Source organism: Curcuma longa, chromosome 15 (genome assembly GCF_044706935.1).
Source record: "Curcuma longa cultivar G26 ecotype Majalengka, Jawa Barat chromosome 15, ITB_CL_G26_1.1, whole genome shotgun sequence".
NCBI lineage: Eukaryota > Viridiplantae > Streptophyta > Magnoliopsida > Zingiberales > Zingiberaceae > Curcuma > Curcuma longa.
Genome location: NC_133875.1, coordinates 7,398,903 through 7,424,933, shown reverse-complemented (window position 1 = coordinate 7,424,933; position 26,031 = coordinate 7,398,903). Strand labels below are relative to the sequence as shown.

The 26,031-nt window shown below is 39.8% G+C and overlaps 1 protein-coding gene and 1 pseudogene across 2 annotated transcripts; one reads left to right on the top strand and one right to left on the bottom strand.

Moving 5' to 3' along the window:
* Positions 1-2,293: 2,293 nt before the first annotated feature.
* Positions 2,294-3,682, top strand: LOC141845937 (autophagy protein 5-like; annotated as a pseudogene).
* A 268-nt stretch (positions 3,683-3,950) lies between these two features.
* LOC141846174 (uncharacterized) lies at positions 3,951-20,324 on the bottom strand. 2 transcript variants are annotated; one of them, XM_074734171.1, is made up of 12 exons: positions 20,251-20,324; positions 19,402-19,667; positions 19,227-19,298; positions 19,068-19,126; positions 18,831-18,966; positions 6,378-6,474; positions 6,156-6,222; positions 5,417-5,515; positions 5,069-5,158; positions 4,733-4,887; positions 4,471-4,572; positions 3,951-4,239 (listed from the first exon to the last, which is right to left on the bottom strand). In XM_074734171.1, exons 1-12 carry the CDS (start codon positions 20,289-20,291, stop codon positions 4,098-4,100), a joined length of 1,326 nt encoding a protein of 441 aa, XP_074590272.1. In that variant the 5' UTR covers positions 20,292-20,324; the 3' UTR covers positions 3,951-4,097. The 2 variants fall into 2 exon arrangements, with proteins under 2 accessions (XP_074590272.1, XP_074590273.1); XM_074734172.1 differs by lacking the exon at positions 20,251-20,324 and adding an exon at positions 19,819-19,928.
* Positions 20,325-26,031: the final 5,707 nt, after the last annotated feature.

The following is a 26,031-nucleotide window of genomic DNA, read 5'->3' as shown; positions in this document are numbered from 1 at the left end:
ACCTTTTTCCCGGTCTTTCTCTCGACTATCATTCGTTTTCTTCCGAACATTGTTCTTGTTACTCGGCCTTACTGACCTCTACCACGACAACCTATTTCCCGGGCAAACCCTTGTCCATAGGATTTATTCCCGGGTAACTTTAACTCCAGGTATTCTTTTAACTCCCGGGACAGGATATCCTTTCCCGGTCAGGTTTTCCTCCTAAACAAAATGAGCTCTCATTCTCGGGAGACTTCTCTTTTTATTTAACTAAACCTCGAGACCTTCTCCCGGCTCTATACTCAGATCATGGTTAACATCCTGATCCTTTTAACCAGATTGATCGGCCAGGTCAACAGAAACCTTTCCCGACCATGTCAGTGTGAACCGTTCCCTTCTTCTCCCGATCAAGGTACACTTAATATTATATACTCAGCTAGGATATCCATCTCCCGGCCAAGCCCGAATATGTCTTATACAATCAGGATAGTTTCTCCGTGATACTCACCCGATCAGTGAGATCTTCACTTGGTTTCATCTTTCCTATTTAAGTTTATCTTTTTCCCGGGCTAGAGCTTGCCATTGGAATCTATTCCCGGGCAACCTCTTCTTTCACGGTTAAACCTTCTTGGTCAAATTAGTATTCTCTCGGGAAACTTACCAATCAACCCAGGAGCTAAGAAATCTATTTAGAAACCAGGTAACTCGGGCAAGTTATCAATTTCCCGGGCGACCTTCAATTTACCTTTCCTAACTCAATTCAATCAGGTAAAGCTAAACTTAAATTATGATTAGTTGATCTAATTAATCTTTGTCAAACATCAAAACAGACTCAGGTCTGACTCGAGTCAGACTCAGGTCTAACTCGAGTCAGACTCGGGTCTGACTCGAGTCAGACTCGGGTCTGACTAGGGTTAGACTGCATCAACAACTACTTTATACGTCAGTTGTGGAAAATCTTATGTATGCACAAGTATGTACACAACCAGATATAGCATTCATAAGTAATCTAGGACCATCACACTAGAAAATAATAAAGAGAGTGATGCGATATTTACAAAAAACAAAAAGATATATGCTCGTATCAGAGGTCAGATCATCTTGAGATGATTGGATATTCAGACTCCAATTTTGTTGGATGCTTAGATAGCAGGAGATCCACTTTAGGCTATATTTTCATTGTCGCTGGAAGGGCTATATCTTAGAAAAGTGTCAAGCAGACACTTGTAGTCACTTCTACTATAGAGACAGAATTGATAGCATGCTACGAAGCATCCAATCATGGAATTTGGTTGTGAAATTTCATCACAACATTGTGTATCATTGATGGTATTGATAGGTCATTCAGGATAAACTGTGATAATAAAGCCGCAAAACTTTATGCCAAGAACAACTGCAGTTCGTCGAAGTCCAAGTATATTGACATCAAGTTTCTAGTGGTTAAAGAAAGAGTTCAGAGTCATTAGGTGATGATAAAGCACATCAATACAGATTCCATATTGACAAATCCACTCACCAAGGGCTTAGTGCCTAAGGTGTTTCATGCATATGTTGTAGATATGGGAGTTCTTCTTATGGAAGAAGAATTCGTCTAGTGGAATCTATATACATTTTATTGTTCTATATTTATTAATAAAGATAAATATTTTATTTTGATATTTGTATGTACTTAAAGTTTAAAAAAAATATTAATGAGTATTTATATGTTTGTTTGACACTCCAAAATAAAATATCATGATTTACTATTGTAGTTTAACATTTGGTATTTGTAAATATGATACAGATTCCTTTAGGAATCATAAGACTTGGATCATAATTTGTTTTTGCAGTTTAGCATAAAGTATTTACAAATATGATTAGATCCTTATGAGTCATTCAAGACCAATTGAAAATTGATATGTACTGATCACATTTCATATAATTTTCATATTATATATCCCACATCTTGATTTATGTCATTGATAACATTAGTATTGTGATTACTGTTAAGGCTTGTTACATGCATATATAGTAGTTATAACCTTTTTAGTCTTAAACCAATGAAGTTAATGAACCAAATTATTTATAAGGGTATTTTGTACCCATAGAGTTTGATATCAACTGAAGTTATAATCGTATATCATATATATATCACATGTAGCCCAAGTGAGAGATTTTTTGATTTAATTTTTTAAAGTGAGCTTAATTATAATTTATATATGCGGATACGAATCGAACCCATTTAAATGATTTAACTAAGGTTTATTAAATTTTAAATTATTAGATATGGATTAAATACATAGAATCCGGGAGTAGCCACAAGGAGGTGCAGAGGATGGGCGAGAGCTATGTGGTGAAGCATGTTATCTATGATGTTGGGGCACTCATGAATGAGATCTCCATCTTGTCATCAGTCGCCCACCCAAATGTGGTGCAGTACCTCTATTCATTCATTGACGAAGAAAGGAGAGAGTGCTTCATGGTGATGGAGCTCATGAACAAGGATCTCTCCGGTCACATAAGGGAGACATCTTCCTCAAGGAGAAAGGTGTCCTTTCCTCTGCTGGTGGTGGTGGATACAATGCTTCAGATTGCGAGAGGAATGGAGTACCTCCACTCGAAGAAGATCTACCATGGAGACTTGAATCCTCTCAACATCTTGGTGAAAGCGAGGAACCCTTCCTCAGAGGGATTTCTTCATGTGAAGATCGCTGGTTTTGGGCTCTCACCAGCCAAGAAATCCAAGGCCATGGCAAATCCATGCATCTGGCATTCTCCGGAGGTTCTAACCGAGCAGTAGTCCGGCAATGGCTCGAATTTGATAGAAAGGCCATGGAATGTAACAATCCATTTTACAGAGTGTCCAGGAGAAGTTTTGACATCCTGTGAATGTGAAGAAATTGTGAAATGGAGCTACATTAATTCACTACAAGGAACTACATATGTCATCAACAGAAACAGTAAAAGTATCATTTCAGTGATACTGAATGTGGAATCCACCATCCTAGAAGTTCCACACAGTCGATCCCATAATTATCGGTGAAAAGGTAAATCGAAAAATTATAGTTGGCTACTACGAGGGAAGACATTGTCTCGACTTCGTTGAAATTCGACTCTTATCCATTTCAGTAAGTCTGTCTCGCACTAACCAACTCAATCATGCCCGAGGACAATAGTAAAAATATAATGAATATGCCACAAACAGATCAATTTGACATTTGGCAGTCATTGATAAAAGGTGACATGGATGGTTATCAAATCTCATCCAGACTTAAGCTTGGGCTTGTTTGCGAAGATTGCATTCTTATTAGAGCATCATCTTTGCAATCACGACAAACTATTGATGATCTAGAGCTTGTTGGATTTAATAGACCAAGCAGACTCCTGTAAGATTTTATGTTTGGAATATTGATCAAGATCTTGAATATTCAGAAGATATGCATACCCTTGATAATTGGAACAATGTTTCCTATATAAAATGAGCAATTGAGATTAACTCGGAGGCAATTACATGACACTGAAGGATGCAATGAGAAATATACGTCGAGAAATCTTTGATGAAGAAGCACCTACTAATGCAAATGAATTTGACGGAATCAAGAAAGTTGATTCTACCTTCAAAGATTCAGAGACCACTTGTACGAAAAGTGATTTTGTAGAAGAATCAATCTTTGAAAGACAAAGACCAAATAAAGCTACTCTAGCACTTATTTGTCCACAATAAATGAGTATCGAGATAATAACAGATGATCTTCTTCCTAGACTACAATTTGATATTATTCTAAACTCGAGGACGAATTTATTTCAATACAATTAATGCAGGAGGATTCGAATATTATTTTATTATTTTTAATAATTTTCAGATTTTTTTAAAATTTTTGGTATTTTTGTATTTAGGATATTTTTGATAATTTTTAAATTTTTTTTATAATTAATATATTTTTTGATAATTTTTATTTTTAAATTTTTATGATTTATAATCTGTTAATTTTCACCAACCCTGCTATTTGCAGTTGCACCATTTGTTATTACAAGACACTGCTACTGTGCTTTTGCCATACATAATTTTACAGTATGATGGTTGCTGAAGATTGGCACCCTTTTGCTTGCCGAAATCATCCGTTTCTGTGCTCACCGAATCAATCTCCATGCTTTTCCTTTTCAAGTTTCCGGTCATGGTGATCTTCTTGGCTCCACAAGGGATCCAATGGAGGGAATTGGTAGTCGTCGGGCATTAGTGCTAAAGCAAAATCCGGCAGTGAAGGTGCTGACTTGAGATTCCTACAGTTGCTAAAACTAATCACTTCTCTAATATCTTTGTCAGAGAAAGAATGTGCATTTCTAGTGTGTAAAGTTTCTAGAGGAACAATCAATACCCCTACTAATATGAATCAGTTTTGAAAGAGAGACACTTCGAAACATTGGATCATTTGTGTAGATGAGAAGTCAAGAATCAAACAAGAAGTGAAGCATATCACTATCTTGACATAAAAATTATAGAACTGTACATACCTTTCTTCGCTATAAAGATCCCTGTTGATCCTTATCTTGTTTGATGCATCCTTGGGAATCTTCTCAGACAGATATTTCATAGATCCCCAAAGGGGTGGATTCCTGTGAAGAAGTGAACATACAATTCAAGATACTAGGACTGTTCGATATCTTTCTCTCAGATGGTACTACAATGTGCAAACATCCATGTAAAACACATTCAGAAACTGCATTGTGGTGCAGTATTTAGTCATCAGTAAGTTAGCAGGAGCGATTAGTAAACCTTGATGTGGGAGGCATAACATGGAAGTCTTCACAGGACTTCTTGCTTTCAGTCAGAACTTCTTCTGCCGTTTGCAAAGCAGCTGCAGCCATTCCATGTGATTTCTCTGTGTTGCCTTCGTCGAGTATCAGTCCATGGTAGTAGTATGCAGCAGCCTGTTAGAAAGCATAAGTTACCTATTGTGGTAATTTGTTTTTATGCAATCAGATGACTAGAGTTGTGGAACTAGTTTGGCATGGTATCACTAAATAGACAAATCTTTGCGATGCGAACTCTGTAGACGATAATTTGACTACCATAACAAGAAAAATGGAAACAAGCTATATATTAGCAAACCTTTGCTTCAGCACATTTCCACTTAACAAACAGTTGGTGTTTTTTACCCCAACCATTGTCGAAATGAAGCATCCCTATATTGTCATGGGCCTGTCAATAATAGAATGTGTAAAGAACATCATGCACAAGTTGAATTTGAAAAATAGAACTATACTATGTCTCTATGTCTACTTTTTCTATGTTTCTTCACAACCTAACATTTCAATCCATTTGGTATATAGGGATTACTATCCATTTTAACCGCATATTCTTCGTATTATTGATATTTTCATCTATCTCTCTTTTCTTATTGAATAATATCTCTAACATATCTAAAATCAATCTGATAAGAAAATATTATATAAATACCTGGTGCCAATAGCTCATCATTTCACATGCTAATCGCCGTTTCACAGCGAGTGTTGCCTTGGTACTGTCTATTGCCATTCCAAGTTGAATATCAACACACTATTATCAAAATTTAAAAAAAACATATGACTATAGTACCAAATAAGTTTCTGATGATTCAATTAGAATGTATTTGTCTAACATAATTTGCAAGATAAACCAGCACATGAAGACTAAGCGACAATCAGTCTGTCATGTTCGTTGCCGCCAATGATTCTGTATTCTGATTATCAAACAGTTATCAGCATTGTTAAGTTCATATTTCCAATGGCATATGAAGCATATTAAGTGAGGTTGATTGTCAGGTTTATTATAAAGATCAGTTTCAAACATTCACAAAATTAGTTAGTTTGTCATATTATTCTTCTCTTAACAATTTGAGCAACCAAATGAAGGTTCCAAAATCTAATTTCTCATATTCCAACATTTTCTGTAATCAATCAAAAATTTAACTGCAAAGCCTTTTAAATTGATTAGGTTAACAAACTTGATGAAGCAGTATTTCTGTCAGTGAATGGTGAATTGTTTCTCTCTGAGTTTAGTTTTTTTTCATAAAATAAAATACAATGTAATATGCACATGCTATATAGTATATGCTGTACTGTTGCCAAGCTTTTACTTTGTACACAATGCTTCCTATACGAGTATATAGAACTGTGTTAATTAGAGCTTAAGCTATCAGTGAAAAATAATGTGATACCTGGCCCAAAGCCTGTAAACATAGAGCTCGAAGAACTCGTTCTTCTAGGTCTACTGGAAGTTCCTTCCTGCATTATAGTGGGAACAATAAAGAAAAACTAAGACAAGCTGCACATCACTGAAAAGATTTTATGTGGATGCCCTGACTGACAAAATAAATAGATATGTAGATGTTATCTGTTAACAAAGTTGGTGATTGAGAAGAACCTCAAGATTAATAAACCTGTATTCAGGAGGTATCTGAGGAAGAGCATGTCTAATAGCACTGTCCAAATACCCTGCTGCTTTCAACAAAATATCAATTGAGGTCTTTCTGCGCTCTGTAAGGAAGTGTCAATAAGATGAAAGAAGTGTCAATAAGATGAGTTTCCATCAGGATAACAAACAAGAACATAGCTAAGACAGTCTCAGGGTTCAATTTTGTTAACAATATAAAAGCATAGATAGGGCTAATTTTTTAGCAGCTAAAGTTTCTGAGACAATTGATTACTCAATCAAAACATGATTTTAAAAAATGCCAAAATGATGGTCTATGGGAAAGAAATATATATGACATGATATAAAAAACTACTAATAAATTTCATCTCAAGAATATAGCTGCTCAATACAAGAGTCCAAATCTGACACATCATCAACAGGATCATATTTACCATAGTTTTTAATAGAAATTGAACTAGGTATGATATTACTTTTCCCAATTTGAAGGGCATTTAATTGCTTTTGGATCTACTTGAAATTTGTAGGGTGCAAGCTATGTTCAGTTGCAATTTGGGCTTGAAACAACATTGTAAATAGGCTGAACCAAGCAAAACTAAGGTGACCTTGGCAATCCATTGTAGAAAAATTTAACAGGTTCAACAGAGAGATTAGTTATACATTTAAAAAAAATCTTGTTATCCTCTTCTTCCACATGCAAGCCTTGTCTTCATCAGATCCACATATTCAGAATCATTGTGAACTCTTCCACGATTTCAAACCACTCCTTCCCCCCTTCCCCCCCCCCAAGCAACCCCCAATTATGCTCCTCTCTTCCTACTGAATTTGGAAAGTCAATGTCCATATCTTCTCCAGATTTAGGAAGCTCACTAAATTTGTAAACCTCCACCGCTCTTAACCAAAACCAGAAAGAAATCTATTCTGTTTCTGTGATTTGAAAATTGTGAGGAGAATGTCATAGTACAATCCCATAAGAAAATTATTCAAATTACTCCTTCAACTAATAATTATTGTCCTTTATTATTATGTCATTTAATTAGAATAAGTAAATTATTTTATTTTATTAAGAATAAGAGATAGTTATTAGAATTAATCTTTTTAATCATTGACAAGGCACATCATGGATGCCTATAAATAAAGATGTATCCCTTTGGCAAGGAATCAAACAACAAGTTAATGAGTTAATTCTTGAATGCCTAAATTATGAGCCTTTTGGGCTATTGGAGGTAGATCCCTTGAAGTGATTGTAGGACCGGTGGGCGCGCTAAAGGGGGGTGAATAATGCTCTCTTTCATTCGTTCATTCGTTACTAACACAAAGACTGACAGCGGTATTAAATAAAGAGACAGGAGACTCACGGATTTACTTAATTCCTAACCTCTCAAGATTAATACATCCAAGGTCTATGAATGGGAAGGTGCCCGCCCACTAATAGTCTCCTTTCCGGACCTTTGTCCAGAGGCGGAGAAACCCGTCTTACAGTCCAATAATAACAAAGATAAAGTACAAGACAATATGACTTAAAATAAATAGCAAACTCTCGTGTAGCCGATCTAGAAGCCCTTGAGCACCGCACACTCCTCCTGGAACTTCTCCAGTTGCACGAGTTAGGCGTTGGTTGCGTTCAGAAGCACCGCAGGATGAAAAATGGTAGGAATTAGGATTGCTCCTTGTGGTGCACGTTGAGGCCCTTATATAGACTCTTCCTAGCGCTCTGGATTCTTATCCGAGCACCTAGATCCGATCCGATCTCTTTAATCTTTATCAGGGCCGATTCTTCTTGATTCGGGCGTCTGGACCATCCAGAGGCGCCTAAACCATCCGAGCGCTTGAAGTAACATCTGGGTGCTTGGATCCATTCAACTTGAATTTGACCTGAGTTGACCCCAGGTTGATTTGGCTGTTTCTATTTGCTCCTTCTATGCTTCTTCAATCTTACTTCCAACTCCTGGTTTTTGCAAGATAAGCATACACACAAACAAAGTAACCTAAGCATACTTGTAGTCCGTCTAACCTACTAAGCTTACCTAAGTCTTACCATGTAGGTCTAACCTACTAGGCTTATCCGTTCTAATTCCAATTAGGACTAGTCACTTCCATAGGTAGACTTTCTACCTGTCAAATATCTGGTCATCCTTGACCTGCTTAGACTTTCTCTTATCTGACCTTCAATTAGGACTAGTCACTTCCATAGATAGACTTCCTACCTGTCAAATATCCGATCACCCTTGACCTGCTTAGACTTTCTCTTATCTAACCTTCAATTAGGACTAGTCACTTCCATAGGTAGACTTTTCACCTGCCAAACATCCGGTCACCCTTGACCTGCTTGGATTTTCCCTTACCTAACCTCCAGTTAAGAATTTCTTGCCCAGCTTCACTCACCAGGACTTCCTGCCCAGCCGCCAACCAGGACTTCCTACCCAGCTTCACTCATCAGGTCTTCCTTGTCTAGCCTCCAACTAGGACTTCCTTTGCCTAGCTTCCAACTAGGACTTTCCTTGCCTGATCAACCTGACTAGGACTTCCTTGTCCAGTCCAACTGACTAAGACTTCTCGCTAGTCTTCTGGTCAAACTGACCTGACTAGACTTTCACTCACATTCAAATATTAGGTCCTGTTTGGATCAACCCTTGGTCAAATTGATCAGACCTAGGTGTATTGTCAAATATCAAAACTTTCAAGACAAACTAGTACTCCTTACACCAACAATGATAATCCACTTCACCCTTTTCTCTGGTTTTCAGCAAGATAGGACACCAATTCCTATCAACTTGGTAACTGCCACCAATTATCCTTACATTATAACCCTTCCACCCCCATCACTACTACCATCCCCAATGCAATCATTATTATCATTCTATAACATAGTTATATCCATTTCTAGCACCAAAATCAAGTTAAGCCTTAATCTCTATACACGGTTATAATTTTGTTTGAAAAATCTTTCATTAAAATTTTCTTATTTGTTTATTTTTGTTAGAAGAAAAAAGTAGTTTTAAAAAAATACTTTTGATCAATTTGGAAAAAAGATTTCACATACTACAAACTGGACATCCTACCAAATATAATAAAAATTCTCTTATTGGAGAAATAAAGATTCTATTGAATTGGCTTCAAGAGTTGAAAGATTTTTTTCTCCTTCATGGCATGTTAAATAATTTCAAGGTGGAGATATCTTCTCTACATCTAGAAGGAGATGCTCTCCAGTGGTTTCACTCATTCAAGTCATGCCATGGGTCTGCATCATAAGAGGAGTTTGTAGATGATCTTCTTACTCGTTGCATCTCTCATATTGCACCTCTCAAGAGTATAAGAATACAGATAAGGAGTTGTCCAAAATCCGATACTCATTACACTAGTAGGATACCTTAATTGCTTTCTCCAAAACTAATAAAAAGTGACATTAAATCGTACTTCTTCTCTAATGAAATGATAATAATCTTTTATCTTTATATGTTTTGTCCTCTCATAAATATTGGATTTGACTATATGGATTGCAACTTAATTATCTCAATAAAATTTCATTAGCTCTACGGGGGCATATCCTAAATCAATTATCAGATGTTTAACCCAAATGAGTTCACATTTTGTTAGAATTATGGCTCTATAGTCTACTTCTACACTTGGCCCTGTAATCACTATTTACTTTTTGATTTCTTAACAAATAAGATTACCTCTTAAGATATTATAATAGTTAGATGTAGATTGTGTACTTGTAAGGTGCCCTGCCTAATCTACATCAGAGTATCCTATAATGACCTCAATCATGAAATAAGATACAATTTCATGGAGCACTTTCCAAATAATGAAAGATCCTCATAACTACTATCTAATAGTTGTGACAGATAATTCTTTTTTTTTCCTACCACCATTTTATATTTTTCCAGATTATTAGTGGCTCCCATGTCCTTGCACTAATTTGGCACTAATATCATAATCATTAATAGCATATATACAAGTAGGGGGCTACCTAGGGAACTCTAAGGAGGAATAATTCCCCTCTAATATTTGCCTTGAGTTAGAGTTAGTGAGATCTAAAATTATAGGTAGTTCTTTTATTCCTCCACTTTTGATGTGTATATGTAGTGGTCGTGGATGCTAACAGCAAGATAGAGATAATAGTGGAAGATAAAACAACCCGAAGTATACTCACTGTGATAAATTTAGGCAATGTCTAAGATGTGTGCTACTCTTTTCATGGACTTTCCCTCAATTATCCATCACATATCGCTCATGTTGACTAGTCCAATATTCTTTCATTAACCCAATCACGTGCCACTATTATAGTTCCTACTGAGGAATATTCTCAACTTTTGCAACTCCAAGTGATTGTGAATGCATCATCTCAATTAGTTGTCTTATTTGTTTATAAAGATAATTCTACAATGTGTCTATTACATAATTTCAAATTTCCCTCTTGGAATCTCAATTTAAGGGTCTCAAAGCATATTTTTAGTAACAAATTTTTCTCTAGTCTCGTGTTTCCCGTGTGTTCTATTATAACAACAACAATCAAACATTTATCTAACTAAATGGGGTTGGCTATATGGATCTTCCTACGTAATTGGGCTCGATCCCTTCTATATTTTATTATTACTAACTAAATCTTTTTTGATCTCCCTCTTTTTCGGTCAATATGTGCATTTTTCATGATTTTACATCACCTAATCGAGACATTTATTGGTCGCCTAAGTACGTATCCATACCATCTTAAATGTGTCTCTCGAAGTTTCTCAATAGGTGCAACCCTGACTTTCTCTTTAATGCTTCATTTATTACCTATTCATCCTCGTACGTCCACACATCCACCTTAACATATTCATATCTACGGCTCTCATCTTTTGTTCGTATGTTTGCTTTATAGCTTAACATTAACATCCATATAACATAATAGGTCTAACCGTCATTTTATAAAAATTTCTTAGAGGTACCTTACAATCACAAAACACCTGATGCCTTCCTCTACATCAGTCATCCTTCTTGTATCTTATATAAAACATCTCTATATACTCCTCTATCCATTTGTAAAAATTTTCCTAGATACATAAAACTTTCAATCTCGTCATCTCTTACCTTAATAATTGTCTTATTACGTATAATACTACTAAACTTAAATTCTATATTATTTTATCTTTACTTTAGTAATCTTAAAACCTTTACTTCGAATATTTCCTGCTAAATTCAAGCTAAGCATTTACTCCATGTGTCTTATTGACCAAATCAATGTCATCTGTAAAACAACCTGCACCATGACAATCAAATATATAGCTAATATGGTATCATATATACAACTAATTTGGTATCATATATACAACTAATAGAACCTTAGATGAGATTTATACTTTTCACTCTAATGACATTTTTAATTGGTTCCTCTCCCTTCTAGAAAACTACAATGGGCTACAGTGGGTTTTCTTGGTCAAATAATAATTAGCTAGCATTGTTGATTGACTTAATGCTCACCTAGTAGCCAAAGGCTACACTTAGATTTATAGTGTCAACTATCTTGATACATTTTCTTCAGTAGCTAAGATCACTTGAGTTCACCTCTTCCTCTCCCTATCTTTCAAAGGAAGTCCATATTGAGCAGCATTCAGGGCTTGTTGCTTAAGGAGAGACTAGTTTGCAAGTTAAAGAAATGATTGTACAAGCTAAAGCAATCTCTGAGAGTTTACAATTTTATTTTGGAATTTTAACTCTTCTTCAATAGAATGTGACTAAAAAATGGTATGGGTAACTGAATCTTCAATCTTTTGTCATGTAAGAAGACACATTTTGCTTTATTTTCTTCATAGTTAATATTATAAACAAAATTGTACAATTAAAAGATTATCTCCATTAGCATTTCTAAAGCAAAGACCAAGATGATCTTAAGTAATTTCTAGGTATACAAGTTGTTTGCTCAAGGGGAGATGTCTACATTTCACAAGATAACTATCTAGTTGATATGCTAGTGGAGTTGATATACTAGGGATTAAATTAGTAGATACTCCCATGAATTCTAGCTTAATATCACGACGAGGGGAATCCCTGATTGTTGGAACTATAGGAAAGTTAAATTATCTCATAGTCACCTAACATCTCAGAGACACCTAACATCTCATTATTATTAATGTGATCATTCAATTACTAAAAAGATCATGTCATAACCATTAGGTTATAGTTAAAGAATCTATGTTACTCAAAAGTGCTCGGGGCAAAGGTAATTTATTTGGTGATTGAAGTCATATTTAGATTGTAAGTAAGGTTCTTCAATGTAGATTGGGTAGACTCTCCTACAAATAGACTTATGTTTAGTTGTTGTGTCCTTTGAGGAAATAACCTAATATGCTAAGAAAGCTAGAAGCAAAATAGAGATGGCAAGATCAAGTGTAGAGGCGCAATATAGAGTCATGATCTTAGCACTATGTTAGTTTATTTAGGTTAAGAGTATGATTCCCGAGATAGAATATGCCTCAAAAGAGTCAAAAAAAGAAAAAGCTTTATGGTGGCAATTAAGGTACAATGCATATGCCTTCAAATTTGTATTCATGAAAGCACAAAACAGATAGAGATTGATTGCCAACTTTAGTAGAGAGAAAAGTGCAATCTAATGGCATCATCATTTCATTTGTTAGTTTTAACAACTAATTAGCTGATTTGTTGACAAATCACTAAGGAAACTAGATTTGAATATGTAACAAGATGAGTTTCTATAATATACTCTTCTGCAATTCTGTTCCGTCGTAACTAACTCAGCTATGCTCCGGGGGTTTCTATAATATACTCAAACCAACTTAAGGGGGACTGTTGTGGTCTATTTGTGATTATGTAAAATACAGAGACGTTTATATAATATTTTATAAACATTGATAACATATATAGATATATAGATAGCAGGGGATATCAAGGTCATCCAAAGGAGGAATAATTCTCCTATGATAAAAATATACTAGCAAGACTATGAGTATAAAATATTAAGCATGATGATAAAACTTGTAAACATCAAACATTTTACCTCCCCTTTATCCACGCATTCTCATTAAAAATTTAACATGTGCACACTTTCCCTTTATAAATAAGATATGATCATCAAATACATAAAACAAAATAAAGCATGGGCAACATATAATTAAGCATATCACAATGAAACAATATCAATCAATCATGTTTGACATAAAAAAAAGACATTAAATAGTCTAACATTCAGAAATCCATGAACAAATATTTTTAAAAAATTAATTTGAAGAGCAAGTGTATTTTAATGACCTCTACCTAGGAAAAATATGATACTATAAAAATTTCTAAGTTTAGATGCACTATATAAAATCTATCATAAAATTTTTAATTTATCAAGTGTCTTATCATCTCTTCTCTCATTCTAAATGCAATTATAATTAAAAAATAATTTATACTTGGATAAATAAGTGTGATAAGTATCCTATGATCAAGAATAGCTTCTAACTGAAGCCATATAATCAAAGTTGAATTTTTACCTAGACTAAAAGTATTGAAATTATATCACAATGTGTCGAGTGCACGCCAAGAATCATGATTTGTATTAAAAATGTTTTCCTATGATATCAAAGTATATAGCCATGATAAAATACAATCTAGATAATGTAGGTGCAGCATGAGCTTTTTGTGGATCGCTAGAGGGGAGGAGTGAAGATCGAACCTGCAAAATTAACTTCTTTCTCTTGCTAATGTTTTGAGCAAGGACATACTAATTAAAATGTAAATAGCATAAAATAAAATACGAGACACTGACTTTACTTGGTTACAACCCTCGGATTGTTAGTCCAAGATTATGAAAGCTCTAATCAAAGTCTTCTCATCGGAATTGATCCGGAGGTGGAGAAACCTCGTACAACGGTTGAGCGTAGACTTTAAACAAACTGAATGAAACAAATAATTCGAGTGTGTTTATTCTACATCGAGCTTCAGTCTATTTATAGCCTTCACCTCGATCTGACCGTTGTGCTGACGTGGCACTTCCAGGCGCTTAGATTCGTCGATCCCAATCCGATCTGTCAACGGTCCGCTAACGGGTTTAGATGACTCCTCGCGATCCAGGCGCCTGGAGTCCGCTGACGTGGATTCCATCCTCATCCGTTTCGGCAACGGCTCGAGCTGACGTGGATTGGGTATTCGAGTGCCTAAATGGATCCGGGCGCCTAGACTCTGGGGCGCTCGGATTGGATACGGGCACCTGGAATGGTCAACTTCATGGAGCATTTTCCTCCTCCATTCTCCGTGATCGCCTTGCATAGTCTTCCTCCCAGCCTCTCGTCCCTCGGATGCACCGAGCCCTTCTGGCTCGCTCCCGTGCATCATTCTCACTCCACCGGAGTACTCTTCCATAGCTCCTCGTACCTCGGATGCACTGAGCCTGTCGGCTCCTTTCCCGTGTCATCCTTCTCGCTCGCTTGCGTCTTCTGCCAAGGTTCACCATCTGGATATTACGTGTGATCTCCTAAGTCCCTGTACACTTAGACACACATGTCAAATACCACAGGATCTAATTTCAGACTTATTTGACTACACATCAAAACTCCACTAGGGTACTAACAATCTCCCCCTTTTTGATGTTGGTCAAACTAAATTTGAAATTAGGAAAAAAATAATACCCATAATAAAATCATAAACAAGCATAATGCAATAACAAATAATAATACATACTCTCCTGCATGTATGTCTAATTTCTAATATCTATTTTCTCCCCCTTTTGACAATAACAAAAATACTGGGGTTGAAAAAAATGTGATACTAATTATTCGGATCATAAAAACTTCTAAAATTTTAACCAGATAAGGATCAAAATTTTCTTAATCATGAAAAATTAATTTTCACCAAAAATATATTTTAATTAATTTTTGAATGTCAAAATACATGATTTTAATTTGATAATTATTAAAAATATGCAATCATTCAAAAATTTTAAAATTTTATATGCTCATAGAAAATATATCATATGTCTATAAAAAATAATTTTTATAAGAAATTTCATATAGAATATTCAAAAAATATTTTTGCATATCAAGTCAACCATAAAATAAATAATTTCTTGGTTGACTTAAAAAAATTTTTGGTAGTCAAAATTGATTTTGGAACCCAAAATAAATTTACACCTACTGGATTTATTAAATATTTTTCTGAAATAAACCTTTTTGATACTTTTTTGATTTGGCCCCTGAAATTTTGATAATTATATTTTGGTCCTCTATATCCTGATCCTTGTCGAGATTTTATTTTTTGTTCTTTAACATGATATTCAAATTATGTGAACAAATAAAAAAATTTCTAATTCTAATTTTTGAATTTCTATTTGTTTCCCTTAATTTTGCATTTTTATCCTTTATTTTTTCTAGTTCATCTTTAGAGTATGAAGTGGCTAATTTATTTTCTAGCTCAGTGTTGATTTGTTTTAAATTCATATATTTCTTCCTAACTTTACATAATGACTAGATAACATTTTAATTGCATCATAAAGTTGATCAGAAGGCAGGTTACGTACCTCACTTACCGTTTCAGATTCGTCAGGTTGAGGCTCCCCCTGCATGATTGCTTTCGTCGCTGGATCCTACTTCTGACTCTTCTTCTTGCATCGCCATCAATGCAAGTCCAACTATTTGCTCTGACTCCGAGTCTTCTGAAGACTCATCCCAAGTTGCTTTCAGATTCTTGTGTTTGGATTTTTAATTTTTCTTTCCCTTTTTCTTTGGGTTTCTGCTTGAGTTTAGGACAGTTGTCCTTGATGTGACCTTCTTCATCACAGTTGAAGCACCTCACTCTTCTTTTCTCTTTTCTTCTTAGTAGTCTTGAGGCCTGTTTCTTATCAAAGTTATTAGTTTTTAAAAACTTTTTCATTTTTCTTACCAAGTATGCTTCTTCATCCAGCTCCAAGGATGTGTCCAAATCTGAGTCGTTCTTAGCTTGCAGAGCAATGTTGTTGTATGGTAGTTCTATGTCTTTAAACCCTGCACATCGAGATTCATGTAATTCTAAGGTCAAAAATAATTCTTCTAGTGTACTTACCTCTAAGTTCTTCGAGATGTAATATGAGTCCACTATTGAAGACCATTCTTGGGTTCTTGGAAATGCATTCAATGCATATCTAAGAGTGTCTCGATTTGTCACTATTTCTCCGAGGTTGTTGAGGTCGGTGATTAACTCTTTAAGTTTCACATGTAGTTGCGCCACCTTTTCTCCCTTTTCTAATCGGAGATGAGTTAGTTGATTCCTCAGCAAGTCTCTTCTGGCTAGTTTTATTTCTGAGGTCCCTTCGTGAAGTTTTAGAAACTTTTCCCAGAGGTCTTTCGCCGAGTTGTAGTGGCCTATCCAATTGAGTTCCTATACAGGTAAAACATTTAGGAGATGGAACTCTACCTTACCATTGGCTGTGAACTCATCTCGTTGCTTCTTGGTCCATCGCAATTCATCAAGTTCTTCTCCATCCTCGTTCCTGGGCACTTCGAAATCATTTTTAATACACAACATTATTTCAAAATCTATTTTGAAGAATACCTCCATTTTTCTCTTCCAAATGGTGAATTCACCCTCGAACTTTGGTGGGTGGATGTTTGCTCTGGTCATTCCTCCCGATCTAGTTGCTTAGTTGGTGGTTAGTCCTTCTGAGCGGTCCTGCTCTGATACCAATTGTTGGTGCAATGTGAAGCTTTTCGTGGATCGCTAGAGGGGAGGAGTGAAGATCGACCTGCAAAATTAACCTCTTTCTCTTGCTAATGTTTTGAGCAATGACACACTAATTAAAATGTAAATAGCATAAAATAAAATACGAGGCACAGAATTTACTTGGTTACAACCCTCGAGTTGTTAGTCCAAGACTATGAAAAGCTCTAATCAAAGTCTCCTCGTCGGAATTGATCCAAAGGTGGAGAAACCTCGTACAACAGTTGAGCGTAGACTTTAAACGAACTGAATGAAATAGATAATTCGAGTGTGTTCATTCTACATCGAGCTTCAGTCTATTTATAGCTTTCACCTCGATCTGACCGTTGTGCTGATGTGGCACTTTCGAGCGCCTGGAAGCCTTTCGGGCGCTTGGATTCGTCGATCCCAATCTGATCTGTCAACGGTCCCACTAACGGGTCTAGATGACTCCTCACGATCCGGGCACCTAGAACCTCTCAGGCACCTGGACTCCGCTGACGTGGACTCCATCCTCATCCGCTTCGGCAACGGCTCGCGCTGACGTGGATTGGGTATCCGAGCGCCCGGAATGGATCTGGGCGCCTGGGGCGCTTGGATTGACTTGGAATAGGGCGCCCAAATTAGATCCGAGCGCTTGGAATGGTCAACTTTGTGTTGACCATTTTCCTCCTCTGTTCTCCGTTCTGCCTTGATTGCCTTGTGCAGTCTTCCTCCCAGCCTCTCGTCCCTCGGATGCACCGAGCCCTTCTGGCTCGCTCCCGTGCGTCCTTCTCGCTCCGCCGGAGTACTCTTCCGTAGCTCCTCGTACCTCGGATGCACTGAGTCCGTCGCTTCCTTTCCCGTGTCATCCTTCTCGCTTGCTTGCGTCTTCTGCCAAGGTTCGTCATCTGGATATTACGTATGATCTCCTAAGTCTCTATACACTTAGACACACATGTCAAATATCACAGGACCTAATTTCAAACTTATTTGATTACACATCAAAATTCCACTGGAGTACTAAATTAAATTGCTATGAGAGTTAGAGATTTGCATGACTGAGGAATTTCAGTCTATTTACTATTTATTTATTTCTTTGCATTTTCTTTTATGTTAATGATACTTGTACTTCATTTTTATGCATTAAAGCTTATGACTAATTGATCACATTTTTATTATTTTTCCTTAATATGTTCATGTTTCCTTATCATTCTTGTACATATGTATTACTTGTGTTCTATTGCTACCACATGTGGAAGTGTTACAAGCATTGTTTAGTGTCTCGGTATTTCAATCGGTCGACGAACACGAGGAAGGTGTCAATAGAATTGTCACATCATTGGAATGCTCTAGCCTTAGGAAGAGGGCTCACTTGGAGCATGACAGATCTGTATGCATTTATCAGATAGTTAAACTTTCTTAGTAGTAACCTTACATACCGCATTGAGGTTTTATTCAACTGCGAAGGAATAAAAAGTAGGAAGTAAGAAATTTAAAGACAAAAGAGAAGACTTATGAAGCAAATAGGATTTTTTTGTATTGGACTTCTTGTTGCTACAACTCTCACAATTGTTGCAAACTTAACATTTCATCCATATTTATAGGATTTTGGATGACATGAAAAACAACAAGACATTAAATGCATTAACTAATGAATTCATGAAAAGGTACAATGAATCCATGAAGAGGTACTTGAGATGAAATTGGACTTTGCTTCTTGTAGAAGAGAAATCAATTTGTAATTTGATTCTTTAATTTGGTTTAATCCAACAAAGTCGACAAAGAGAATGAACTTATGCTCAAAGAAATTAAGCTCAATACCCACCTTCAGGTATCTTGAGTTGGTAGCCCTCATGTGACATCTTGGGAAGAAGTAACAAATTGGCTTGAAACAATGACAACATAGCCATCAAGTGTAGCACAGACAAGACCTCATACCAAGCATTTGTCATGGCAGTTTCCTTCCTTGCATTTAAGAGACTCAACTTGTGTAAAGGCAAAAAAATTTTGCAAGTTTTGCTACTTTCATAAGAATAGGAAGACAAATGATTCCGATACTAACCTCTGCCTCATCCTCAAGGTTAATCCATATAAACTTTACCTTATCTGTCAATTGGCTTCCTATAAAATAAAATCCAAGAAACTATATGATTGTATAAACTTAAATGATGCAAACCCCAACAACAATGGCAATCAGTTTGTGAGGTGATTTTTAAATTACCATCATTCACTAGGCCTAAAAGAATAGGCAAGTAGTCTTCAACCGCACGCACAAGTTCGCTCAAAGCAGAACCTACAGCACAGATGGAATTCAAATTGATTAAAAATTATGAGGTTTTAATCTTGTAAAAGAGGCAAAAACATTAAACTTAGAAAGCAACTTTTTCATTCCAAACCATGTCTTGTAGTCGTTCTTCTTCGCATTGGCTTTGTGAATTGCCGAGCCTCGATAGAAGCCATGGAGACGATTCTAGTTCTTAGGGCTGAGAAGCGATCCAAAAGACTTTTCGACAAAAAGTCACCTAATTGCTGAGTTAAATCCACGCTTTTGGGGATACGGAATCCAGGCACAAAAACAGCTACCTCCCCAATACTCCCGGCTCTTAATGGACTAGCATCTCTTGGACTAGATAGAACACAACCCATATTGGAGATCCTAATTCTATAAAAGGGAAGAGATGTTTCAGAATATAAACAAGGGGAAGACAAATTCCTAGAATTAACTAATATTAAACTTGCAGGATTAGCAAGGAAAATATATACATATTACAGGAATGACAGCAATGAAGAAATTAAGCATGCAGGTGGAGAACCTTCTATCATTAGCTAAGAAAAGCTGGTGCCAATTGGAGACAACCAACTGAATGGTGATTCATGAGGTTTTTTCACATGCTGTTTCTACTGAAAGTGGTCACGGGCACTGTTCTCTTTCCACCCAATTTCACAAAAAGATAAACACGAAGCATAAATGCTTCTCTAAGTCAGACCCCAAGAATAGTTAAATAAAGATGGAGTAAAGGAAAAGCAATCAGAGATATGAGTGGCTTTGCAACTTGCTCGAGAGCAGTAAAGCATATCATTCTAGAGCACAGAGATACGCGAGCAACTCGAACCAGAAAGGAAAATTTCGGCTGAAAAGCTTAACCGCTCATGGAGAATGAAACAAAAACAGAAAACAAAAAAGAGAAGCAAGTTCTCAGAAAAAAAAAATGGAAACTCCGTAGAAAAAGAGGAGTACGTAGAACCTCAAAGAATTCCAGAAAGATGAACACAGAGAGCATGGCATCCAAGTGGGCTATGAAAGAAAAGGCAATTTTTGTCCCGGAAGCAGGAGTTTTTGTTGACGGTGACAAAGGGCAACCCTTCCACTGTGCTTAGCTTCTTGTCAGCTACTGATTGATCAATGGCAAGGTCTTACCACTCGAAGCACGGCATGACATAAGCAATCTCTGTTTTCTCTTTCGAGTCTTAATCGTTGTCCTTGTTAACATGTGTTGTGTGGTCATGCTGATGCCAAGATGATGAAAAAGATAGGCAGACAGCTGTTTCTCTGCAGATGTAATTGAACAATATAAAATACCGTTTGTATAGAACAGCCGATATGGCTGACATGAACTGCATGTAAAAGGAGCAAGTGAAGACCCAATCCACTGTAAAAAATTTCAAGATATGATGGAGATAAGTATTGCCTTGTTGCTGAAGTATTATATTGTTGTCCTAGTCAATTACAAAGATGGATCACAGTGATGTAATACTACTGCAAATTAGGAGGAAGCCTCCAATGTGGAACACTGATGATTCCAGGAAGAATAAAAGAGGGGCTCAAAGTTGTTATAGGGGAACATGTTGGGGGCATCAACACAAATTATCCCTATAAATTCACATGTTCCGGTTGAGAACTGCTCCTGGACACAGTCACCGGACCTTAGCTCGCCGTGGACTGGAACAGAGGAAGGAGAAGAAGAGAGCGGGGAGAGCTTCAGGGACCTCCGAACCTGCGAGCACAGCAGACGTCAGTAGGCAGGCCAGGGGTTGCCCTGGCGCGACCACTCCGACGCTCAAGTCAGTGGCGGATGGAGGAGAGGAGGAAGAAGAAGATGATGAACAGTGTTAAAGAACTTGAGCGTAAAGAGTAAAAGTTGCCCGAGAGTTTTACCTGCCAGAAGGAGTGGTCTTTTAAGGTGGAGATGAGCGTGCGCGAGTGTCACGTCATCATTAAGGAATATCTCATCATAATTAATGAGATGTCAGGAACAATCGAGTTCCCTGTCTCATCGCCGTAAGAGTGTCAGAGTATCACAGTGGAGAGACAATTAATGTAAGTGCGTGCTTGTCAGAGATTATGATGAGATGGTTCAGGGCAACAGGGTCGATTGAGAGATACAACTAAGAATGTAGTCATGTAGACGATGCGGGGTTACTATGGCGTTAGGGGTAATTCGGCGAAGGCAATAGCCGAACGGCTATTCGGCGGAGGCGTCAGCCGAATGGAGATTCGGCGAAGGGCTATAATTGAATAGCGATCCGGTGAAGGCGATGGGCGAGTGGCGATTCGGTCATGGCCAAATAGACGATTCGGTCAGTATATGGCCGAATAGGCGATTAAGCGGAGGCGATAACCGAATGGCTATTCGGCAAAGGCAATAGCCGACTAGGCTATTCGGCAGAGGCCATAGCCGAATGGATATTCGGCAAAGGCAATAGCCGACTGGGCGATTCGGCAGAGGCCATAGCCGAATGGCTATTCGGCAAAGGCAATAGCCGACTAGGCGATTCGGCAGAGGCCATAGCTGAATGGCTATTCGGCTAAGGCAATAGCCGAATAGGCGATTCGGTTAGTAGTTAGCCGGATAGGCGATCCGGCTAGCCACGTCAGCCTAAGGTGAACCGGCCAGGCGAAGGTCACTCGAGTGGTTGTCTATGTTGAACGACTTGACTCATTAATTTCGAGAATCCAGCTAGCTGTGCCTTTCGGGAGAGGGACCAGACTTGGACTCGGGTCCGCTACAGGTCCATTAGATTATATCCGTAACATTAAGCCTCCCAGCTAGTCTAGTCGAAGGCAGCGTAAGTGGACTGACTAGACCAAGTCGGACTCGAGTTTGAGTCTGGTCCAAAAACTTCGTTCGGTCGGATTAGCGAGCTAGTTGAGCAACCGTGCTAAGCGAAACGATTCCTTAGTGGAGGACACGCGTCACCTTGCTATTGGCAGCATTAATGGGAAGGAATGGCGGCATTAATGGGAAGGAATGGCGGCCAGTGTGCGCGGAAAGGGAGGCTATCTTTTCCCCAGGCGGGCATTTGAGGAGGCGCAGAGATCGAAGTGATTTTCGAACTGATCTTCCAGACGTCAGCAGATTTGCTCGGGAATCCGCGATCGTCCGACGGTGGATGTGGAACCCCGCCTTTTTCCTGGTGCGCCATCGGACGGTTGTGGTCAGTTAGGGTTTCCGTATATATGAGCGGCGCGGCGTCTTTCAACGGATCATTTGCTTCTTCTGCCTCGAGGGTCTCCGCCGCTTTCTGCGTTAGTCGTGTTCCGGTACTCCGCCTTTTCTTCTCCGGCGACCCTTTCCGTGTAAGCCTCGTTTTTCTTCCTCGTGTTTTTCCGTTGAGTCAGCGTTTTTTCTTCATTGGGTCTTGTGGGGATGTCGAAGTCTGATAGTATTTGGTTCGAGTCCACAGTGTCTGTTTTCGACAAGGCGTCGAGGGCGGCGGTGAGGCTTCGGTACGAAATCCCCCGCCAGTATAAAATCAAGGTTCCTAAGAGTCATCATCGACCCCACCTGCCACCTCCTGGCTTTCAGACCTTCTTTCAAGACCAGTTAGAGGGAGGGTTGAGATTTCCGATCCCAGAGTTTTTTACTAGGATTGCTGGGTATTTTGGGGCTCCTGTCAACCAATTTGCCCCCAATTCTTTTCGCCTACTTAGCTGTGTCTGTTGTTCTTCAAGGTCTATGGGACCCCTTCCCTTGAACCCCACCGTTTTCAATGCCCGGACCGGTTTCAACTTCCTGGCCGAGTATCCATCCTCCCTTAAATTCTGGAAGACCAAATTTTTCTTTGTTCGCCCCCCAAGTCCTATTCATGTGCCCGAATGGCAGAACGACCTACCACTCCCACCCAAATTGGGGGCTTACAAGAAGAATACCGCCTACTCAACGACCGCGGAAGTGTTAGCTGGTTTGAAATTCCATGTCGATCGACTGGTCGGCGAGGAGGGTCTCCTGAACCGGGCGGGATTAAGCCCGATAGCCGCGGAGTTATCTCAACCGCTGGGTAAGATGACTTTACTTACTGTAGTTCGTTATTTCTAATTTTATATGTGTATTGGCTTTCTGCAGAAGATCTTTGGATGGCGGCCTCTCTGAACAAATTTATGAAGTGGGACCGCGCGTCTTTCCGGAAGTTGGCGACTCCCAGCCCTTTGGACGGGAGTCCAGCGGCGTTGGCTTCAGCTGCCAGCCATTCGGCAGCGGCTGAATCCTTGTCAAGGATTCTGCCGCCATCACCTTCCATCCGAGCTGCCAAGCGGCCTTCTACTGAAGCACCGTCCGGGAAGCTTCCCAAAGCCAAACGGCCCCGCATAGAGGAGTCACGCGAGAAGGCGTCGAGGTCCACGGCGCTAACCATCCGGGAGCCTCTTACTGAACCGGAGTCTCGGCAACGTCCTCCAGCGGTTGAAGAGGGCAAATTAAAGGGAAAGGCTCGCCCCGAATCGTCGGCCAAGCCTAAACAGAAGAAGAAGAAGAAGAAGACGAGTCCTTTGGTAGTGCCGAAGAGCGCTCCTGGGACTGGGTCGAGTTGTCACGCGGAGTCTCCAGTGCGGCGATGATTTCAGCAGGGATGGATCCGACTGCGCCGGCAGTGTCAACGGTGGTCCCGGTAGAGGAGTCGGCTCCACGGCCCATAGCGCCCGCGTCCGACTCGGGAGACCAGCAGGTACCACCTCTGACGGCGTCGATCACCGAGCCAGCTGACGTCGTGGTTACTTTGGTTGTAGAGGAGATTGAACCCGAGGCCACCGGTGCGTCGTTGGAGTTACCGGTTGCCTCCCCAGGAGCGCCAGTACCCGCGTTACCTTCTGAGTTGCCGGCCGATTCCCAAGGGGCGCCAGCAATGGTGGAGGAGGAAGCTGAAGCCACAGTTGCAGCTGCCCACTGGGCGAACCACAAGCGGCTACGGAGGCGTCTTCGCGGAGAGGTGACCAGAGGCTGACTTCCCCGATTCCACCAGCAACTGCTCCTGGGGGGCAAAGGGGAACAGCAAGGGCTGCCGCTTCATCTTCGGCGGGCCCTTCTTCTGCGCCGACTGCCTATGCGTCCTCTTCCAGTCTTCCCTCAAGGTGCAGCGAGTATTTTCCCAGACGGAATATTCCCTCCTTCAGCGACACGGACTACTCTGCCCCAGCTGATGCTGTTCATTCACTCAGAGGATGACATCAACAGCCTCCTGGACCTGGCGAGAGCAATCCGGGGTCCTAGTCATTATGCTCCCTTGGTGATGTCAGACCTCACTAGCCGAGGCCTCTTCTCCTCTGTCCGGGTATGCTCTCTCCTTTGTCTTGTGGATAGTTTAACCATAACCTTGGCTGATGTCATTCCTCTGTGCAGGCTTTGTGTGAGATCCTGGAGGTTCACAACCGTCTGCCCCAGATATGCTTGCAGTTCCAATCCTTAGAAGGGCAGATCGCGGTTCTACGGACTCGGGAGACCAAACTGATCAGCGAGCTCCAAATGACCCAGCGTGCAGCGGCACACCACCAACTTCAAGTGGACCTGGCCCTGGCGAAACAGCAGACAACTGAGGACAGGGCAGAGAACCTAGAGCGCGAGCTGCAAGAGGCCCTGTCTCGGGTACAAGATGCCTATGAGGAGCGGCAGCAAAAGGAGGAGCAGCTGGCCAAGGTAGAGGAGCGGCTGGTCGAGCAGCACGATCAGCTGTATTACCTGGAAGAGCAGCTTGACCAACAACAAGTAGATCTGGACTTTGTCTGCGATGAAACCAAAGAGAAGCAGGCGCGAATCGAAGCTCTGGAGGCTGAGGCGGCGGACTTGAAGAAGCAAGTGGCCGACTTGACTGAAGCGACCAAGGTGGTCGAGGGCGTCTCAGCCGATGCGCGCCACGAGCTTGCTGCCTATAAGCTCGGTGAAGAAGACCGGATCGAGGCGGCCAAGGAGGACTGGCTGAAGTCGGAGGAGTTCACCGATCAATTTTTGGAGCGCACAGCCAGCATGCTTCAGTCCGGCTTTGAGGGCGCTTTGAAACAGCTTGAGGCAGCGGGGGTGAACATCCCAGGCGCTGCCTTGGACCAGCTGGACCCACAAAGAATCTGGCAGGAGCTGCCCGAATCAGTCCGAACTGCCGCTGAGGTGATAAAGAAACCTATAGCTAGTGAGGGCAAGGGGAAGGGCCAGGAGAAGTAATTGTAGTTCGGCTTAGGTTTGCTTAATGTAATCTTTTGACGTATTAATGAAAATTTCAGTTATCTCTCTTTTCCTTCTTCTTGTCTATTCGGCTGATGCTTTATCCGGTCTAAGTTAGAGGAGTAACGAGGGCAAGCATTAGGAAGGATGTGAGTGAAGCTTGGTTTCAGAGAAGACCACAAGAAAGCTAAGCTTTGTCTTCATCATAGAGTGGCGAGAGGGTTGTGCCGGAGACTGCGTGCCTTGGTCTTTCGGCTAAACATACTTGTGAGACAGGCTGCTGGCAACGAAGTGCGGTGTTACTCTAAGCTTCATTATCTGCTCATCGGGACACTACCGAATAAGGGCGGGCTGTGGTTGAGCGATTCGGTGTAGGCGGTCGAATGGTGACTCGGCGAAGGCGCTAGCCGAACAGGGGGTTCGGTGGAGGTATTACCGAATGGACGATTCGGCGGAGGCGCTGCCGAATAGGCGATTAGGTGGAGTTGTTGCCGAATAAGCGATTAAGTGGAGGCGCTGCCGAATAGGCGATTCGGCGAAGGCGGTGTCGAACCGGTGTTTCGGCAAAAAGCGTAGCAGGATCGTAGATTTGCCGAAGGC